General features: G+C 41.8%; 1 protein-coding gene across 1 annotated transcript; it reads right to left on the bottom strand.

The window, feature by feature from the left end:
- Positions 1–8,687: 8,687 nt before the first annotated feature.
- tlcd3ba (TLC domain containing 3Ba) lies at positions 8,688–18,150 on the bottom strand. The gene is made up of 6 exons (XM_085455483.1): positions 17,989–18,150; positions 17,400–17,483; positions 15,342–15,567; positions 14,362–14,457; positions 11,528–11,637; positions 8,688–10,150 (listed from the first exon to the last, which is right to left on the bottom strand). The coding sequence occupies exons 1-6, from the start codon at positions 18,105–18,107 to the stop codon at positions 9,913–9,915; spliced, it is 873 nt and encodes a 290-aa protein (XP_085311609.1). The 5' UTR covers positions 18,108–18,150; the 3' UTR covers positions 8,688–9,912.
- Between the last annotated feature and the right edge of the window lie 1,751 nt (positions 18,151–19,901).

The raw sequence follows: 19,901 nt of genomic DNA, 5'->3' as shown, positions 1-19,901 counted from the left end.
CCTCTTCCTCGGCCTCCTCTACTTCTCACTCTTCCTGCTCCCTCCATTGTACTCCGCACACACAGCTTACCTGTATTATAGTGCTTAGGCTGATTGCAAAGTGAACTAATTATCTAAAGAAGTTTTCACATGTGAAAGTGTGCCAGACAGTTGGCAAATTAGTGTTAATGATAGCCATACATGTGTATACTTTTGCTAGGAGTGTGTTGGAAATTTGGTAATTGAGTGTTGTGCAGTGAATTGTGCCTACAGTTTTGCAAAGTGTGTGTTACAAAATTGCAAACTGAGTGCAAAGCAGTTTTTGTGCTTTTAGTTTTGCAAACTCAGTGAGTGGTTTTGCTATAAGTCTGAATAGTTTTAGAGATTGTGCTACAGGAATCACAGTTAGGGTTTAAGCATTCAGAAAAAACTGTATATTTCACTCTCACTTTATTGTTTTGGCATGTTTATGCCAGATAATTTATATATTGACAAATCAAAACATATGATTTTTTTCCAGTGCAAAGAACAAGTAAAAAAACATGAACATCAAATTTAAATCAGTATTTTTTTTTATTATTATTATTCTTTTTTACATTGAAGACATTTGTGGCTTTAACAGCTTATATCATAAATAATAATCAAACTGGGGATCATCAGACCTCCAAAAACAAAACAAAACTACTAAAAAGTCTGTCTGTGTCCGTTTAGTGTTGTTGTGTGTCTGACTGCAGCCATGAAGCTCTTTGGAGTCGTGTGGTGTCGCTCTGTGGGCCTTTCACATTATTTTGTGCTAGTTCAGTGTTTTTATGATTTTCAGTTTCTTGTGCCCATCACTTCTCTTCATGGTAAATTTTCATCATGTTTTACTTATTTTGTGTCTTTTACATTTGTTTTTATCTATTTTCTGGTCTGTTTTCTCTTTTTTAGCCCTCTAGTATCTGTTGTGTCGTTTTACACTCCTTCATCTTTCTCTTATTTCTTTGTCTTTTTATGATGGTGTTTGGGTGGCAGGGTGTTATTACAGCATCACAGTGAGAAGGTTCTGGATTTGAATAGCTTCATGTTGGGCCTCCTTTTAGCCGGTTAGTTCTCCTGTACAGAACTTTGTGGTCACTGTGCAGGTGCTGCAGGTTTTCTTTGGGCCATATTTGGTGTTGTCTGACAGTCACTGGAAGGACAATATAAGACCTAAGGCAGCAGACTCATCGAGCTCAGATGCAGCACTGCAGCGAATATGCTGCAGGCTGGATTGCAAACATCACAACACACCTGACTCTGTGAGGTGGACCGGCGGGGGAGCTGAGCATGAAGAGTCCTCCTGAGTCAGCGCTGTTTTGATCTTTACTTTGTGTCATCTTGGAAAAATAAAATACTAATAAAAAGTCTCTCTGTGTCCGTTTGTGTCTGTTTCTGATTATTTTATCAAATGTCATACAAAGAGTTGGTCAAGGTTCTGCGCACAATATCCATTTATGGTGTTAGAGGGAAAACTCACCAAGCCGTCATCTTCTGACTGGATTTATGTGAATGACGGGATTCACAAGTAAAATCTTGTGATTTTTAAAAGCAGGAGTAAAATCTGTGCTTGTGGAATAATCCTGAAATCAGGATTTATGAGAACAAGAAAATATTGTTAGAATTACAAAAAGGTGGAGCTCTCTGGAGACTCAGGGAGCTTCTCCACCCCTCAGAACAAAATTCAGAGATATTTAAACTGGATTAAGTGACACGGAAACACTTCAGCTCCTGCTACTCAGAGATGTTGTTTAATTATAATATCTGTAGTTACCTTCCAGAGTAATCTGAGTAATGTTTATATTTCCTCACATTTATAGTGACGATCAAAGAGAAACTTGTTGTTAAAGGTACAAATATTCAGACGGGCTCTGCAGCTTTAAAGCAGCTCAATGTGTTTCTAGAACAATCCTCATGCTCACTGTTCTCACTCTGCTGGAAGCAAGTCTCTGATTTATTCTTAATTTAAGCTGAACAACCAACCTGAGAAAGTCAGGATTTAAGAACAAACTGACGTTACTGGATTTTAAAAAAAGGTTCACCTGGAAAAAACCTCCAGAACCACAGAGAAGAAAATACTTATTTAAAAAAACCAAATTTTATTCAGAGCGTTCTGTCTGAACACCTGCCATCTTCCAAAAACTCTCTGCAAATTATTTAGATTTGATTATTCTTCTGCAGTAAGTTTAAACCAGGAGTCAACAAATCTGTCCCCGAATATGAAATGAGGATGACGTCTGGAGGGCGGGGTTATACAGGACGACCTGAGCCAATAACGACTGATTCAAACTACAAAGTCAAAGGTGGAATTGAAAAAAATAAAGAAAAACTTACCTGCTGGGAAAAGGTCTAGTAGTTATGAGCATGTCAGTGTCCACAGATCAAAGTCTTTAAAATTCGTTCAAATCCTCATATTTAATCATGTTTACAGTAAATATAAAGCTTCAGGACTGTGTGACAACCGCAGTACAACAACTGGCCAGCAGGTGTCAGCAAAGCCTCGGGTCTGCTTACAAATGTTAATAATAAACCTGAGCGAGAACATTACTGATGCTCAGACCCTCATTATCATGTCTGTAGGCACCTTCCAGAATAATCTGAAGAGTTTCATCTAAAGAGAGAAGTTTAATGAAGAGCTGTGTGGACTTATTTGGTTTAAAGATGTTGCTGCAGTAAACGTAAGAGCAGGGATGGGGACAGTTTCTTAGGCATGCTCCAGACTCGTCCTCCATGAACTGCCATAAATTACAGCATGAATAACAAGCAGGATATAGACCTGCAAAGCCCAGAGGGATGTGAGCACACTTACAGACGTCAGTGTTTTGTAGGTTTGCTGTTGAAGTGATGGTTCTCGGGCCTGTGGGTTTAGTCTTCCTGCATAAAATCACTTTTCCTGAAAGCTTTTTTGGCTCCTCGCTGCAGGTATGTCAGCTGTGTGACTGTGGTGAGTGTGCTCAGCCTGAAAGCTCTCATGCAGCAGGTGAAACATCTCTGACTGGGTCAAACTGGTGAAGCTGAGGTGTAAATATTTCCCCGAGTGCGGCTTTCCCAACTCTGTAAAGGCGGTGAGCGTGACGAGGCTGACGTCTCTGATGTTTGAGTTCATTTCCTGTCCTAATCTCTGAAACGTGTTCCAGCTGCTGTGTCTGTGTAGGCTGTTTTATTTACAAATGCTTTTCCACATCTCTGCACTGACCCGCTGACGGCCTTTCCACCTCCAGAGTCCAAACTGGGGTTAAACTGGTCCTGATGAAGGACACCAGGTCACCCTGCTCTTTTTTAAGGTTGTGACTTTAAAGACTTAAAAGACCAATGAGAGGGTTTTTTCCTGCAGTCTGAGGTTCGAAGGTAACTTGGATTTTAAAAGGACAACAAACATGGTCACGTGACTGAACTGGGAGAACAGGATTTGTGTACAAAGAGCTGAATTGATGTAAGTTCTATGAATGCTGTGGTTTCTTTCTGGGGAAAAAAATTAAACTACAACAAACAACAATTTTGCATTTTTTGTATTCATTTAACAGGATGGATGACGTGTGAGGGGGCGGGGCTGAAACGTTTAATGAGAAACTGCTGAAGGGCTGAAAAATACTCCATTACAATTATTTGTTTCTCTGTGTTTAAAGATCTTTGAGACTGAATGATTAAATCTGATTTACATTCGTTTTAAAATGTTCAGCAGTCTGAGGGCAGAAACTGACCTTTACTCACATTATGAAGATGCTTTTATTCCTTCATGTGAAAAAGTCTTAACAGTGTTTGTATTCATTTATTTGGGACAAGTAATAATGAGAGCATCGGTTCAAAGAGCAGGGAGGATACAGGACTCAGTCACAGCTGAGCTGGAGACCTCATCCCTGATTGGACCTTTAAGAAACAAACTGTTAGATGACCCCAAGTGAGACGATGAACCTGTGGTTAAATAATAAATATTCAATTACTGATGAGTCGTGATTTTAAAGTCCTGTCAGAAAAACGGATCCTCTTTGAAACGTTGAGTTATTAAAGGGGAAAATACAGCTGCTGGTTATAAGAAGAGAAATCCTCATTTTCTGTGTTTAGGTTAAAATAATTACGCTGGTAAATGAAACCTGTTATTAATCTTATTACTTTAAAATAATCTGCAGATTAAATCTAGCAAATGCCCTCTGCTAACCTGAAGTAAGACGTTGACCACCGGGGGGCAGCGGTTTCCTGATCAGGGGATCTGAACGAGTCTGCTGACACTGCTCCATCGTGTGGTTAATGTTGGTATTACATGACTGTAACCTGGCCCAAGTTGAGGTTCAGTCCACCTTAAATACAGATGTTTGGGGCATGAGGTCAGCCTCAGTTTATTTACAAGGTTTTAAACAGGAGTTTACAAAAGGATCAGTCAGTTCTCACAAGTTTAAACTGTTCAATAAAAAAATGTACAAGTACAACAAATATGAAGTACTGGGTGAAATGCAGAGCTGCAGAGAAACAGGACTGTCAGTGAAAATGTGACGTTTGTAACTTTAAATGTGAGCTGTGCTGCTGACCAGACTCTCAGCTGCTGAGGCCAAAGGTGCAGTTGTGTTTATCCACAGAACGATTTCTTCTGATTTCTGAGAACATTCGACTTTAAATCCATCATGTTTATCTGACAGCACTGATTCAAAGAGGATCAACTGAAAATCAATAAATTGTCACAGTGATCAGTCATCTCGTTTCAGCCAAATCTTAATTTACATCATTTTATCCTATAATTTGTTTCCTTTCTTTCCAGCGATCATTTAAAACTGAGGTCAGGGTTGAAAAGCTCAGCTTCATATGTTGCTGAGTGACATGGTTTAAAGAGCAAAGCTGCCAGTCTGTCAGCTGGAAACGTCTTTTTGATCAAATAACCCGAGTAAAGGTGTTCGAGTTATTTCTGCTGAAAGCAGGAGCAGGGCTTCTGATGCTGAGGGTGTCGCCACTTTGAGGAAGACCTTTGGATGTTTGCCATGAGGAGCTGAGACGTGTCCTGCTGGTGTTTCTACTGAAACCAGAAAAACAAGCATCACAGATCGACAGGTGTTCAAATTCAGGATGTTCAGACTTGAACCCTCTTTTTTAAACTGTGTCTGTGCTTCGTGTTCAGACTGATTTCACAGTTTCATCATTAATAACCAACGATGATTAATGATGAAACTGTGAAATCAGAGCAGCGATCATGTTATTAATGTGGGAGGCTCAAGAAACCGTGCGTGTAACTCGAACTCCTGTTTGTATGTTTACCTGAAGCTTCAGAGGTCAGCGTGAGTGGGCCGTGTCTGTCAGTGTGTGTCCCACTTTATTGTGCGTTGACGCTGTGATTGTTGTCGTCATCAACAACCTCCCGCGTGCTGATGTCTGATGGTTTCTGCGGTCGTTCACGCGCTGAGATCTACTGACCAGGGGGCTGGCTGTTACAGTTTTTTCTGAATGCTTAAACCCTAACTGTGATTCCTGTAGCACAATCTCTAAAACTATTCAGACTTATAGCAAAACCACTCACTGAGTTTGCAAAACTAAAAGCACAAAAACTGCTTTGCACTCAGTTTGCAATTTTGTAACACACACTTTGCAAAACTGTAGGCACAATTCACTGCACAACACTCAATTACCAAATTTCCAACACACTCCTAGCAAAAGTATACACATGTATGGCTATCATTAACACTAATTTGCCAACTGTCTGGCACACTTTCACATGTGAAAACTTCTTTAGATAATTAGTTCACTTTGCAATCAGCCTAAGCACTATAATACAGGTAAGCTGTGTGTGCGGAGTACAATGGAGGGAGCAGGAAGAGTGAGAAGTAGAGGAGGCCGAGGAAGAGGACGTGGAGGTGAAGAAGTAGGATGAAGAGGACGACAAGGACAAGGAGGAGCAAGAGGAGGACGAGGAGGGGGGAGAGGAAGAAGTAGGATGAAGAGGACGACAAGGACAAGGAGGAGCAAGAGGAAGACGAGGAGGGGGGAGAGGAAGATGAGGAGGGGGGAGAGGAACATAAGGAGGGGGGAGAGGAAGGGTAGGAAGAGTAAGAAATAGAATTGCTGATGACATCAGAGCTACAATAGTGGACCATGTAATCAACCGTGGAATGACCCTGAGGGTAGCTGGCCAACGGGTCCAGCCTAACTCGAGCCGCTACACTGTAGCAAGCATCATAAGGACATCTTGAAATGAGAATCGGTGAGTACAGTCACTTCGCACAAAGATTTGTAGCACTGCCATATGCCAATGAGAAACACACCAATACCATTGATGTAAAAATACTGAAATTGTTACTTTACAGAATTGCTACCAGATGCTGGGGCAGAGGAAGCATGTTCACTGCAGACCACGTAACCCATATAGTCATTATGGCGATTGCAAATAATCCTATACTTGGAAATAAACACTTGTGTTTGTTTTGATGTGTTTGAATAAACACCAGTACTTGAAGTTTGGATCCCTCTATGCTTATGGATCTATGACAGAAGTATGAGCTCAAACTGACATAGCCTACCTTGTGCACAGAGAAAGCAAAAGCCAGATGTGTTTTGTATTCATACCATCAGTGTGCAGTTGGCGCATTGTGTGCTTAGTAGATGATGGCTTGTGTGTACTGTTTGATACGGAAACACCATTTTTACGAAGGTGTGAAGAGTTAATCTAGCTGTGTTTGCTTTTGCAAGAGAACTACAATGTTTTGATGATTGGGTGACAGGTTTTCTTATTTGTGTGAAGAGTTTTGCAAAATTAGCCAATAGTTACAAAAAATGTGCTTAAGCAATCAGAAAAAACTGTAAATTTGCGCGGACAGGAAATGCAGAGGGGCTGATGATGTCACGTGAAGCTGCTGAACGCTGCCACCTGCTGTCTGTAAATGTCATTGCACCCACCTGCCCCACTGTGATGTGTCTTTGTCCTGTGAGCTCATGTCTCCTCCGACCGTGGAGCGACTGATGCTCCCGTGAGTCTGGTCATGTGACATGTTGTATTTCGTCACTTCCTGCTCCTTCGGTCGAACCTGCATCCTCACATCAGTCTGACTAAAGCTGAAGTTTCCACATCACGCATGAACCGAGGCCCCAGATTAGCGAAGCCGTTAGTCCCGATAATCTCAGAGCAGTGGTGGAGTGTAACTGAGTACATTTACTCGAGTTTAATAGACTTTATTGAAGTACTATGTTATGCTCTGATTCTACTCAACGGTATTTCTGCATTTAAATATGTGACTTGTACTCCACACCACTTTACTTCTTATGAAGCTGAATGATTCTCCGAGTGGTGCACGACTCATCCAGACCATTAGAGTGAAATCCACTGATTAATCAGTAAATATGATCCAATAATAATCCACTCTGCCTAATGAGTCATTTTACTTTAACGGTATTTGAAGCTCAAGCTGCGAGCTGAAATGTTTACATTTGTAACACAAAGGAGGCTGCGTTACAGTGATTCCTGTGTGTGAGCGCTCACCAAGGCTGCATCCAGTGAAGCTTATGTCAAGCAAAGCCTTCACACGCAGGTTTGAGTCCACGTCAAGTAAACGGGGCGTCATGAACAGGACTGCTGCTCTTAAGTTAAAAAGAAAACGAAGTACAGTTAGTTTGTCTAAGAACGTGTTTCTACTTCATCTGCCAAGATTTGAGAGAAGCAGCAGAAAGCGAATGCTCCAAGCTAAAGTAACAACACCAAGAACCAACGAAACAAATACAAAAGCAGCAAAAGATGACGAGAGAATCAAAAAGATCACGAGGAGAAAAATCGGCCACAAAGGAAACTTCAGAGGATGTGAAACAATTAAAGTGACAAACCAAACAACTACAACGAAGCTCCAAATGAACGAGTGAAAAACAGGCTGAAGGCCTGAAAAAAATAAAAGACACAAACGACAAGAAATAGATACAAACTTACATCAGAGACGAGATGAAGCTGCAAAAATGATCATGAAAAGATGAAAAATAACAGCAAACAGCTGCAAAGAAAGACAAAACAACTGAAGACGCACAAACACATCCTAGTGAAATGCAAACAACTAAGACTCAAGAAGACAAGAGACAAACTGAGAAGACGTGAATTGTCCAAAGGACGACAAAGACGTCCAGGCCTGCTAGAAAAGACCAGAATAACCACAGAGACGCAAACTGCTGATGATGACATAACTACGAGACTTTTATCAGGATGTATTAAACAAAACTGACTCAGAAATAAAGACGAGTAATTCCAATTTCATTTTATATATTATTATTATTATTATTATTATTATTATTATTATTATTTGTTTATTTCTAAGTTTGGTGATTAAAACAAACCTGAGATGTGCTTTGCTTTATGATTAGCATTAAATTTAAAATTCAAACAGAAAACTATAATTCCCAAACTTCCTGAAGTCTGAAGCACAAAACTGACACCTGTACAGGTAACTTCAACCTGCGACCTTTACAAAGGTTTATTTACAGAAATGAACTTTGTTAAAGAAATGAGTCTGATTTAGTAAATCCTGATGGACATTCAGATGTTCTTAATGAGATTTGTCTATAAACAATAAATAAATAAATGAATTTTAAAAAGCAGTCGTCATCCCCAGCAAGCTGTTAACTGTTGTCTCTGAGAAATACCTGGAAACTAAATAACAATGAAACATGGGTAAATGTCATTCTTTGTGCTTCATAAAGAGATGATCAGTGCAGAAAATTCATGTCAAATATTCAGTTTTAAGTCAAATTTATTAATTCAGGAAGATCTTTGATCAACATGTATTTTGTAGAAAGACATGAGAACAAACTATATGCTGCAAAAAAATCAGACACAAGATTCAAACGAGCCGACGTGAAACTGAGTCACGTGAGTGGATCAGAAAACAAACAAACATGCAGGCCTGTGGTTGTTGTTGTTTATTAAAAGGCCTCGGCACTGTCAAACACACACTGGTCAAAATGCTAATGAAGTTGTGAATCCTCAAGATGGTATTGTCAGCATAAACAGTGCAGATGATGTTGTACGCAGGAGCAGGAAGTCCTTTCTTCAGCTAAAAGTGACACAGAGGTGAGGGCGACTGTAAACACTTGAATAGCTTTGATGTTGGATATCGACGCAGGCTCTGTGGTGCTCGTGGGGGGAAAGGAAGAGCTATCATCAGCTTCAAAACTGACTTTGCAGAATGAAGCTGGACAATATTTACTGTTGGAAACAGTGGAAAAACTAAGGCACCTATTATAGAACCACTACAAACTTCAATGAACTTGACTTAACGAATATACGGAGGGCCAGTGTAGCTCACAGTGTGACCACAGGCTGAATGTCTACTCCTCTGCACCTACAAATATGCTATTTAATAGTCCCCCAAAATAATGATCAATAACCTGTTTGATAAATATGTAATACTTTGATTCCTTAATATATTCTTAATCAGTGGTTAGAAAATCTGGTGAAGCAGATTGGATCCTGACATGATCAATGTTCATGTGCAGAGTGAATAACAGTGGGCCTGATGTTGATCCCTGTGGGACTCCTTAAAATGAAGCTAATCCTAGAGGATGATTTCTGTTCCCTTTAAACCGATTATCATCATCTTCACACAAAACATTTCTACCTTTTTATATATAGTTTGATCTTTTGTCCTTACAGGTCGGGTACAGGTTTGCTCCTCGTATGATCTCGTAAACGTCAGTGTGATCGGTAAATCCTGATTCTTCTTGTGTGGTTTTACTACAAACAGCCGTCGTCTCCCGTCTGATTAAACTTGTTGACACTTCTAATGTTCATTTCCTCCTTTTTCCATTTAATAATGGATCTGCGTCTGTAAGCTTTTCTGTCACTACGTTCACTCCTTGGAACGTTTACCATAAACGAGAAGAAACACTCATCTGTTTGTAACAGTCACCGCCCCCCTGGTAATCTGATTGGCTCTGAAGGCAGACGTCACTGATCGGATTACATTACTCTCCTCTTCCTCCACCAGCTGTCTGATTGGTTGTGCAGCTGTTAGCTGGGCCCACATTGCCGTCGGCTTTAAGAATCGCAGGTGGTGAATTTGAGCGTTCGGTGAACAGGCGCAGAGCTCCTCTGCAGATCAGCGTGAACCAGTAAAGCTGAAGAGGCCAGAGCAGGGCCGTCCCCAGGTTACACTGCCATGGGGCCACCAGGGGCACCCGGTACATCGGCATCGATGCATACCTGAAACACAAGGCAGGGGGCGCTGTGATCAAAGTTACACTGACATTTTAATACTTTTTTTATCAAACATTCCCTCGTGTCGAAGACGAATACTTAAAATTGTAAAACATCGAGAACTATTTTGAATGTTTCTGGTTGTGTCAGGTCATCATGGAGTTTTATAGCAGCGGCCTTATTTCTCTGAGGCCCCTCTGCTGGCTTCCAAAAGTTAGTCTGAACTATGAATCATGCAAAGCTGCGATGAGATGTGGCTCAGACATTCATGAACAACTCGAAGTCAGTTCAAACGCAAAAGATTTTAATACAAGAATAATTACACGACAGCGATTAGTCAATGACTAGAGTTCAGTTTCTCTGCAGTGTGACAACGAGTCATCTTAAAACATGTTTACGTTTTCTACATTAAGTCAAACGAGTCGAAGACAAGCAGAAAAAAGTTTTACATAAAAATATAATCTGTAAATTTCAAAGTTATTTGGAAGATTTGATCATTTATAAGATTTATAACTGGATAGAAAACAGATATTATTGGTTTTTGAGGTGAGCCAAACTGAAATATAAGTTAGACATTTAAAGAAAAATAAAATAAGTACTCTGATATTTTTAACCTTCAGAGAAAAAAGCAGCTAAAAAGTGTAAATCTTAACTTCTCACGACAGAAGAATCTTCAGTTTGTCTGATTCACAGTCACACAGCGTTCTGGATGTTTCTGAGGAGTCAGAAGATTCTCGCTCACAAAGATGAAAGATCAGAATCTTCTTTCACCGTCACGCTGCGGATGTTGTGGCTACAAGTTTTTACGTACTTGCACTGAACTACGTGTCCTTTGGGCCCGACGTCGAACACTGTAACGGTACTTGCACTGTAACGTGTTCGGCTCACGCGCCCTCAGCTCAGAGTAAACGGGCTCATTTTTTATTTGATTATGTTGAATTTTACAAATATCTTAAAATGAAGTCGAACTCATTTCATTTGATTTGCTACATAGTTTGGTTTTATAACACAAAGTAAAAGAAAGTTACGCTCAGCTCAGCCTCTGAAAGGAAGCAAACGTGGGTCGTGTTGCTGTTTGACAGTTTTTATGTGAAACCTGTTTTTCACTGAACACTGAGACACACACAAACCACGTCCACCTTTAAATTAACTGATAACTAAATGAGATATAAATCCTTATAGATCTGTAATGCTGGGTCATCTTTTCCACAATAAATCAATAAATGGCCAAGAAATATTTTTGTTTGTTTGTTTGTGTTGTTTTAGAAGACAAAGAGGAAAATCATTAAACAAATATTGATTCATTTTGGGGGCTTTTGTGTTTGCAGACAATCACTGTTGTTTTTGATCATTATTACAAAAGCTGAGGTGGGCGTGGCTTACCTGCCGTAGGCGTAGTACAGGTAAGGAAAGAGTAAGACCCGACAACCGAAGAAGGTGAGCAGCATGACGACGCCGTTCACTTTGTGCAGCAGCGTGTGCTGCTTCTTATACTGAAGACATCATCATCATCATCGTCATCATCATGAAGAGAAACGAGACAGAAAACAAATAATTCACTTTAACAAATAATGACAGGAGACGTCAAACGTTGGTTCTGATTAGAGCTGGAAATGTTTCAGTCAGAGTTAATTATGTAACTGCTGATCTAATACTTAACATTCTGTATGTGCTTGAAATGATTTTAGAAGTCAGAGCTTTCATTAAACCAGTGTACTTTATTAAATGTGAGCTTTTTAAAGTCTATTTGCACAGGTGATAGAACACAAACGATTAGAAATCTGTAAAATAGAAATAAAGACAAGAGCGCTGTGTGAGTAACTACAGTGTGTTTTCTGTATTTTCACGGTGAAAAAACTGACCAGTGTGTCTCGCTGGGACGTGATGTGTTGTCCAGCACGTTATTAGAATATGTTGGTTTGCCAACAGCAGCTGGAAACGACAGTATTTACATTTTATATTGAAAAATGAAAACGGTTCCGGTTTAAAGCTGCAGTTATTTAACCACCTGAACTCTTTCATGGCATGCTTTTGTAATTTCTCTGTGATATTTGGGCTGATTGGGACCTGATGATGTAAAAACAAAGAATTACCAGATTTTATTTTTTTTTTACCTGATTTTTGTTTCTGAGAAAACTGGGATCCATGTATGAGGAGGTTTGTTTTAAATTTCGATAGAGCGGTGGCAGTATGCTGTCCTCACAGGTGGACATCGGGCCCTTGTAGAGACAAATTCTGTATTTTGGTCTAAATAACCCAAAATGTGACGTCCACATATGTGGTCCTAGGAGGTTAAAGTGTAGACGACAGAATAAAAATGCTTTAGTTTAAAAAAGAAAAGAAAAAAAGAGACTATTTTATCCCAAATCAATTTTAAATTATCTGCTCCACAAGCATGGAGAGAGTCCCAATGAGCATGTGCAGAGAAAGCACAGTGCTCAGCTTTTCCTGATGTTAGAAATTATGGAGATTATAGATTATAGTCCCCCTCAGGTTTCCCCAGAATCAGTCTAAACATCAGCAGACTCATGCTGCTGAGGGAGACGGTGGATGGAGGCATATGCACTTAAAAAAGCAGCGGATCAATTTAGTGTTTAGATTATTACACATTTGGTGCCAGGACAGAGATTATATAATCCAGAATAAACTCAAATGTGTTTCTGAAGTGGGTCAGGGAGACGATACACTACACATGCTCATGATTTTAATAGCCGTGCTGCAGAACAGAGAGAAATATAAAACATCCTCATCCTTGAACTTCTATACTTAGAAAACAAATAGTTTGCTCAGCGCTCCAAATGTGAAGGAAGCAAACAGGGTTCATGGTCAGACTGTCAGGGTGAGGACGAGGCGCCATCACAGCAACGCCCCCAGTTATAACCCGACACACTGACTGAGTGTGTAACTAAAACGTAGATTAATGAATCAATGAGTTAATTATTTAATGAATAAAAAACCAGCCTGGTTCTGCCGCAGGTTTCTTCCTGTTGAAAGAGAGTGTTTCCAAGCGCTTGCTCATAGGGGGTCATATGATTGTTGGGTCTTTACCCTAAAGCCCCCTGAGACGGCTGCTGTTGTGACTTGGTGCTATATAAATGAAATGAAATTGAAATGAATAGTCCAGTGTAGACTGGCGACCTGTCCAGGGTGTACCCTGCCTCTACAAACAGCTGGGATAGGCTCAGCCCCCCCGCGGCGAACGACAAGCGAACGAGAATGGGTGGATGGATAGTCCAGTGTGGCGGTAGAGAGATGAAAGAAAGAAGGAGAATGGAAGGACACCGAAAAGTGCTGAGAACAAATGATATACAAGTGACTAAACTAAAGAAATGCTCAAGCAGCCAGTGCAGCACGATGATGGCTGCTGGTCACTCAAACACGAGCCACCATTCGCCAATCTTTCACTCCTTCACATCTTCTAAAGGCAAAAAGGAGCCGGTTCATTTTCCACATCTGTGATTCTTTCCTGCCCATTTCCTTTGGGAAAGTTCTCCATGATGAACTCTGAATGTCCTTCTGGTTTCCAAGTCCTCTCTAAGGGCTCACACTTGTTTTCGCTTACGTTTGTATCAGAGGTGACCCGTCCCTCAGCCTCGTCCCTGTAGGAGCTGACTTTCCCTTCAGTGTCCGGCACCGTGGCTTCAGTGTCTTTTGCGTGGACACCCTGATCTCTGACTCACCCTCCTGGGTCCTCATGTGCTCCGCTAATAAAAGCCTCCGTGCTCGTGCTAGCGTCAGCTGCTTGTGGTTTTAGTGTCTCTTTAGAACGAGGAGTTTTCTGATTTTCTCGACTGAGCATCAAGGTTTCACATCCAAGCAGCAGCCTGCTTGTCTTAATGTTAACGTATAAAGTTGGTTTCTATTGGAACGTTTGACGTCATGTGTTTTCTTAAATCAATCAATAAATCTGTTTGATCTTTTTTTTGGTAGTCCAGATCAATACTGAACACTGAATGAGTTTAGGTATCTGACACACACACACACACACTTTCACTGACTAGCTGTGTACTCTAACCGTCAGAGATGAAAGCCTAACCATAACTAACTGTAACCCTGACACTAAAACCACATTTAAGCATCAAAAATGTCTTCAAACTCGTGGGAGCTGGTTTTGGTCCCCATAAGTATAGTAGACAACTCATAAAGATGTCTAAACATGCACACACACACACACACACACACACACACAAGTAAAAGGTTGGAGGGAGGCGGATTACCTGGATCAGGACTTTCCCCAGAGAGACGGACGGGGTGCTGAGCTCAGCCAGAAACAAGACGCCCTGGAAGTAATCACCTTTACCCTGCCTCCACAGCTGACACACACACAGGAAGGAGAAACTGTAATTTAATGTACACATGTTTTACTATAATAACAGACTGTACAAAGACGATGGATGTAGCCACCATGATGTCACCCTCACACTGGAAACCCCGCAGTGTTAGCATTTTGGAGGTGATCACATTTGGACCACAGGGTCTCAAGAGCGCTAAGTTAGCAGCTAATTCTAGCTAGCTTGGTTATCATAAACTGTATGGGAGCATCACACAGATATTTGCCAATAACAGTCAAGTTACATCCGAATAAAATCTTAGAATTCCACCTAAACTGGAGCTCAGCCTCAGACGGTCTGTTAGTACAGCAGCCTCACAGCAGACGTATTCTCAGTCAGATCATTAAAAATGCTCCCAAAGGCCCCAACAGCTTAAACATGGTCTAGAGGTCCAGTTCAGGGACTTCAGTTAGCTGCAGATACAGCCAAAGAGGCCACGCCCCTAAACTTTAAGCCTTAATACGTTTTAAACAGTTTTTATAAAGGAGCAAATGATCTGTTGAGACTAAAGTTTTTCGTAGCACTCATTGCCACTCGCTGGGACCTCCAGTGGATGTCAGAGGAACTGCAGCTTTTGGCACTTCAGAGTTTGTTTGAACCTCAACAAGCTGAGTCCTACTTCCTGGGGGTTTTAGCTCCAAAATGACTCCATGTTTTATTCAGTAAGACCTGAAACCAGCGACTGCCACCATCAGTTCATCAGGAAAGTGTTCACTAAGCTCAGACAGATGAGCTGAAGGTTAATTTTCTCATAGACTTCTATTCATGAGTCGCCCAGAGAACAAATGCAAAGGTGTCCATCTTTGTGTACAGTCTATGATCAGGGTGGATGTGTCACTGTCAATGTTTGCTGTTGTCATAGTTACCAGAGAGGCGGGGAAGCAGAAGGTCACCATGAAGATGTGGTGCAGCACCATGAGGAACTCCCTGCGCAGGTAACCAATCACAGTGGCTCCCATCAACCCAACGCTTTGGCCCGCCTCCTCGTGACCTTTGACCTGCAGCTTGTGCCGGTAACACAGAAACATGGCGTAGATGTCGTAGGCAAAGTAAGGCGTGGCAAATAAGATGTAGGCATCAGTCAGCCAATGTCTGAGCAGAGAGGAGATGGAGAGAGGCTGAAGCAGCGTCATTACTTTGATCTCAGATTTAAGACATCAGGTTCATTTAGGCCAGAAACATCCAAGACACCGCCCTGTGCTCCAGTTTAACGTTATCTGACCCATACATCCACCCGGGCCTCCTCCCTGCACTCACTTCATGGCTCCAACACTTTGTCACCTGACTTCCTTTACTGCAGTAAGCATGGGCATCCACTAGTGGGCGCTGTCACACTGAAATGCAAGTAGAAGAAGCTGCAGTTCAGACATAAAATGTCTGAGCCTCTTTGAGCACCTTTTCCTCCGTCTTCTAAGCAGGTGTCCACAAATGAATAATTAAAACAATCATTTAGATCTGATTAGACTCCCAGACTCTAAAACAAACTGCACCTGCGTGTTCAGCTGTCCTTCTCTTCTTATTTCCAACTCTAGATTTTCTGTCTTGGAGTCTTCTAAAGCAGCTTTGCATGAATCACACTTAAAAGTAATCCTTCTTTGTCTCACACTGGAGCCTCTCAGGTCATCCTGAAACTAGTTTTTCCTCCCTGTGAGAGACCTGTCTTTTGATTGGCTGCCCCTCATACACAGCATGTGGGTGAGGCTTCTGTATTATCCCAACTTTGTGACATCACACTGATCCAACAGTTAGAAAAAAGAGCTTTTGTCATTACTGTGCATGCTGTAACGTGCGGTGGAGAGCGAATCAGCAACGGCTTCTGACTTTCCAGAAGTACTCATTTATTTAAAGTATCAAAAATAAAAGTACCACCTCTACCACACATTTCCTGAGAGCACACTAGCCCACGTACACACAGAAGAATCCATCGCAGAGAGACTGCGAAGAAGAACAAAATGGGGGCGCCGCCATGTGGCGACACACTGCATTACAACAGCAACTGTTACAATACACTGAGCTCATGGTCATGTTTAATATGAGCATCAGGAGCAACAGGAGATGTGATGGAAACAAGGAGAACAACATTTATTATGTGGCTCCATCCGTCCACTCCGACCTCCACCCTGCATGGACAACCAGCAGCACCTTTTCCAAAATCACCCTGATACTCCTGATACTCCTGATACGTGTGAGTGGATGAAAAGCTCAGCTGTGCAGGCAGGAGCCTGAAGGCTGAATTGTCAGAAGTGTATTGGAGGTTTTTAGGATACTTTTACTGTGGTAAAGCACTGAAACGCTTCCTTCTTTCCTATTTTTGAGGTAAAAATGTATTTTCTAAACTGAACTTGCTGCTGAGCTGTAGGTGTACGAACTCCCAGAGTTCCTTGCTGCTTGTGGAGCGTTGTGATTTGATAAGCAAATGCAGCTCAGACTCAGATTCAAACCTTTGCTCCACTTTGACTGGGAAATGAGAAACCAGCTGACCACCACGGCGCTCCGCTGTCGTCCCTCTGCTCCTGGACAGAGTTTCATTTCCCATCATGCTCAGCGTGCAGGATTAGTCTCAGACTGAAATAACCCTGCTGCTGCTGCACATTAGGCTCAGATTGTTAATGAGATTATCGGCTGAGCTTTGCTTCATACTGAATCCTCACACTGAGGCTGAGGGCTTTACCTTTTCTATGCAGCAGCAGAAAAAAAGCTTTAAATATATTTTTATTCCTGGATAAAATAATAATTTTCTTTGGGAGAATTCAGCTGAATGTTAAAATCAAAAATGTCTAAATTCAAAATAATCTGGGAGCAAATTTTGATGAGAAAAGAATACATAACAATGACACTGCTGATAAATGGACCACAAAGAGGGAAGGTTTAATTGTATGAAGGTAAAATGATGAAGAGACAATAAGAACCAGAGGAGTCCTCACCGGTCCTCGATGACGTCCCTGCAGGACGCGATGATGATGCATCCGGCTGAGGAGGCCATGATGGACTGGATGGATGACACCAGGCTGAGAACACAAGCAAGATAATAATCAAAGCAGCTGAAACAAGAGAAACAAACAGCTGAACTTTAACTGGACATGTGTCGTATGTTTGCGTGATGCATCTAAATCTTCAAAAAAAGAACTAAATAAAATAAAAGCTTCACATTTAGGTCTCATAAAGCATGCAAAGGCTCCAGCGAGGAGCTGTTTGAGGTGACAGCTTCCTTATTGTTGGAAAGTAAAACTAATACTCACATGGACACGTAAAGTCATTAAACCAGTTACAAACAGTGCAAAAGATACAACCACAGATACACAATAACTACAAAGAGACACAAAGTGATGAGGGACAGCAAACAAAAACAGTCTTGGTTCATCTGCAGCAGCTTCAGCTCACACACCGCCAGGTCAAACTGAGGTCAGGATAGGACTGGGACTCACTCACTTCTGGGGAGGTCATCCTCCGTAAGTCAAACTGCGTTTAAGAGAAAGACAAGTGTGATGTCCTCTGAAGTGTGTGTGTTCCTACCGTGTTGACACGACAGCGGCGTCCCCCTCGCTCCATCCCATCAGCTGTTTGAGAGCCTGTTTGGACAGGAGGAAGAGTCCTGGGAAGAAGACGGACCCGGCAGCCACGAGGCCCCACATGGCAACACACTTCTCAGAAGTGTGCACGTGTGTGTGTGTGTGGCTTTACTCTCCCGCTCCCGTGGATGTGGGAGGTTAGGAGAGCACGGGTTGGTAGGAGTGGTTTGGGGGAGGAGCCTCCTGCTGCCACCTGTCAGAGGTGTGGTGATGGGAGAGGATCTGCAGGCCGGGTCAGCAGAAAGCAGGTTCCCTCCAGCTTATTCATGTCATTTGATTATTTGCAAATCAGTGTGAAATACGAGCAACGCTTTATTCACAGGCGGGCCCTCATCTCGAGGAACGTCCTCGTAATCTGCTCAGAGTAACTAGGAGCACCAAGGGACATAAAAATACATTTCAAATTAAAAGTCAAGGCTGAGTTTGCCCCCACCACCGTGGGTGTGTGGGTTCCTCCCACAGTCACCTGCAGTTAGTGGGGTCAGGTTAACTGGTGCCTGTGAACGGTTGTTAGCTGGAGACCGGACCCCCGCCTCTCGCTCTGGATGGAAGTTTAAAGGAATTAAAGTATTACTAAGTTATTTTGCACATTTTGTAGTAAAAATAAATTTGGATTTGAATGTTTGCTTCTCTTATTTTGAGACTTTGAGTTCTCCATAGAAGTTAGATTTTCTGAATGTGATGCTTTCATCATCATTAATCAAAACTGAACTACAAGCTTGGACATCACTTTGTTTTATAGATAATAATGAAGAAATAGTTTTCTTTTCATTAGAAGTAAAACGATGTGAATTACATGTTGTGTACTCACAGGGAGATAAAGTCAGTTATTGTAAATGAAAGTGTGCACGTCTTCATTTTGTGATGTTCATGTGAGAAGTTCTTAAACACCAGATGCAGATCAATCAAACAGCAGCAGCTGAACGAGTGATTTGACTTCATTAAAAACCATCAGTGCTGCAGTATTAAAACACTGCTGACACACAAACTGAAGCCAAATCTGAACCAATCTGACGTCCGTCTGCTGCGACTGTAGAAGCTCCAGCAGGAAATACAAACACGTTCCTGTTATCACCGTTTAATGAATGATGAAGCATTTAGTCATTTTTAACACTCTGATGCAAACTCTTTAGTTTGACATGAATGACTCCGACACCGGTGCAGGGCAGGTAGATGTAAAGCAGAGAGGGCGGAGCTTTCAGGGCTGTGGTATCGGCCTAAAGGTTAAAGTTCAAAGTCTGTTTCCCTGAGTTATCCCATATTTGTCTGAAGGAGCAGATAAGAGACTGGCAATGTTTAACTTTTTCTTATTTTAGTCGATTTGTGATGATTATGGATATACGAGCCTCAGTTATTCAACCATAACTGGGGCACAACAGGCCGAGCACGTTTAAGGAGTTTATAGCTGGCGCCGAGTAAAGTTCATGAAACTAGAAACGAGAGGCGATTTATTTTACTGCCAGACTTCTGTGGCTTCAACAGATGAATTCTTATATTATTAATGATTAATGCGAGCAGGTGAAAGGAGGAGAGAGTCAGAATAAATGAGTGTGAATCAGAGGGAGGCGAGGAAGGTGGAGGAGTTTAAATACCAGCCACCAGAGAGGTGGAGACGAGTGAGAGCTGATCTGTGGAGGAGAGCAGCAGGAGGGAAGGGAGGGTTTAAAGACCTGCTGGGGTGGTTCAGAGACGGAGGAGGCCGAGCTGAAGATGTTGGACAGCAGGGACAGGACCAGAAATGAGTCCATCAGAGGGACAGCTCAGTCAGGGAGGCTGGGACAGTCTGAGCGTGTGCAGAGGAGGGAGGATGAAGAGACCTCAGGGGAGGTTTGTGGATGATCCTCTGTGGCGCCACCT

The sequence above is a fragment of the Copadichromis virginalis genome, linkage group LG4 (assembly GCF_057382275.1).
Source record: "Copadichromis virginalis isolate Kocher_CV1m ecotype Utaka linkage group LG4, C_Virginalis_male_GT1.1, whole genome shotgun sequence".
Lineage (NCBI taxonomy): Eukaryota > Metazoa > Chordata > Actinopteri > Cichliformes > Cichlidae > Copadichromis > Copadichromis virginalis.
This window is presented reverse-complemented; position numbering and strand designations above follow the sequence as displayed.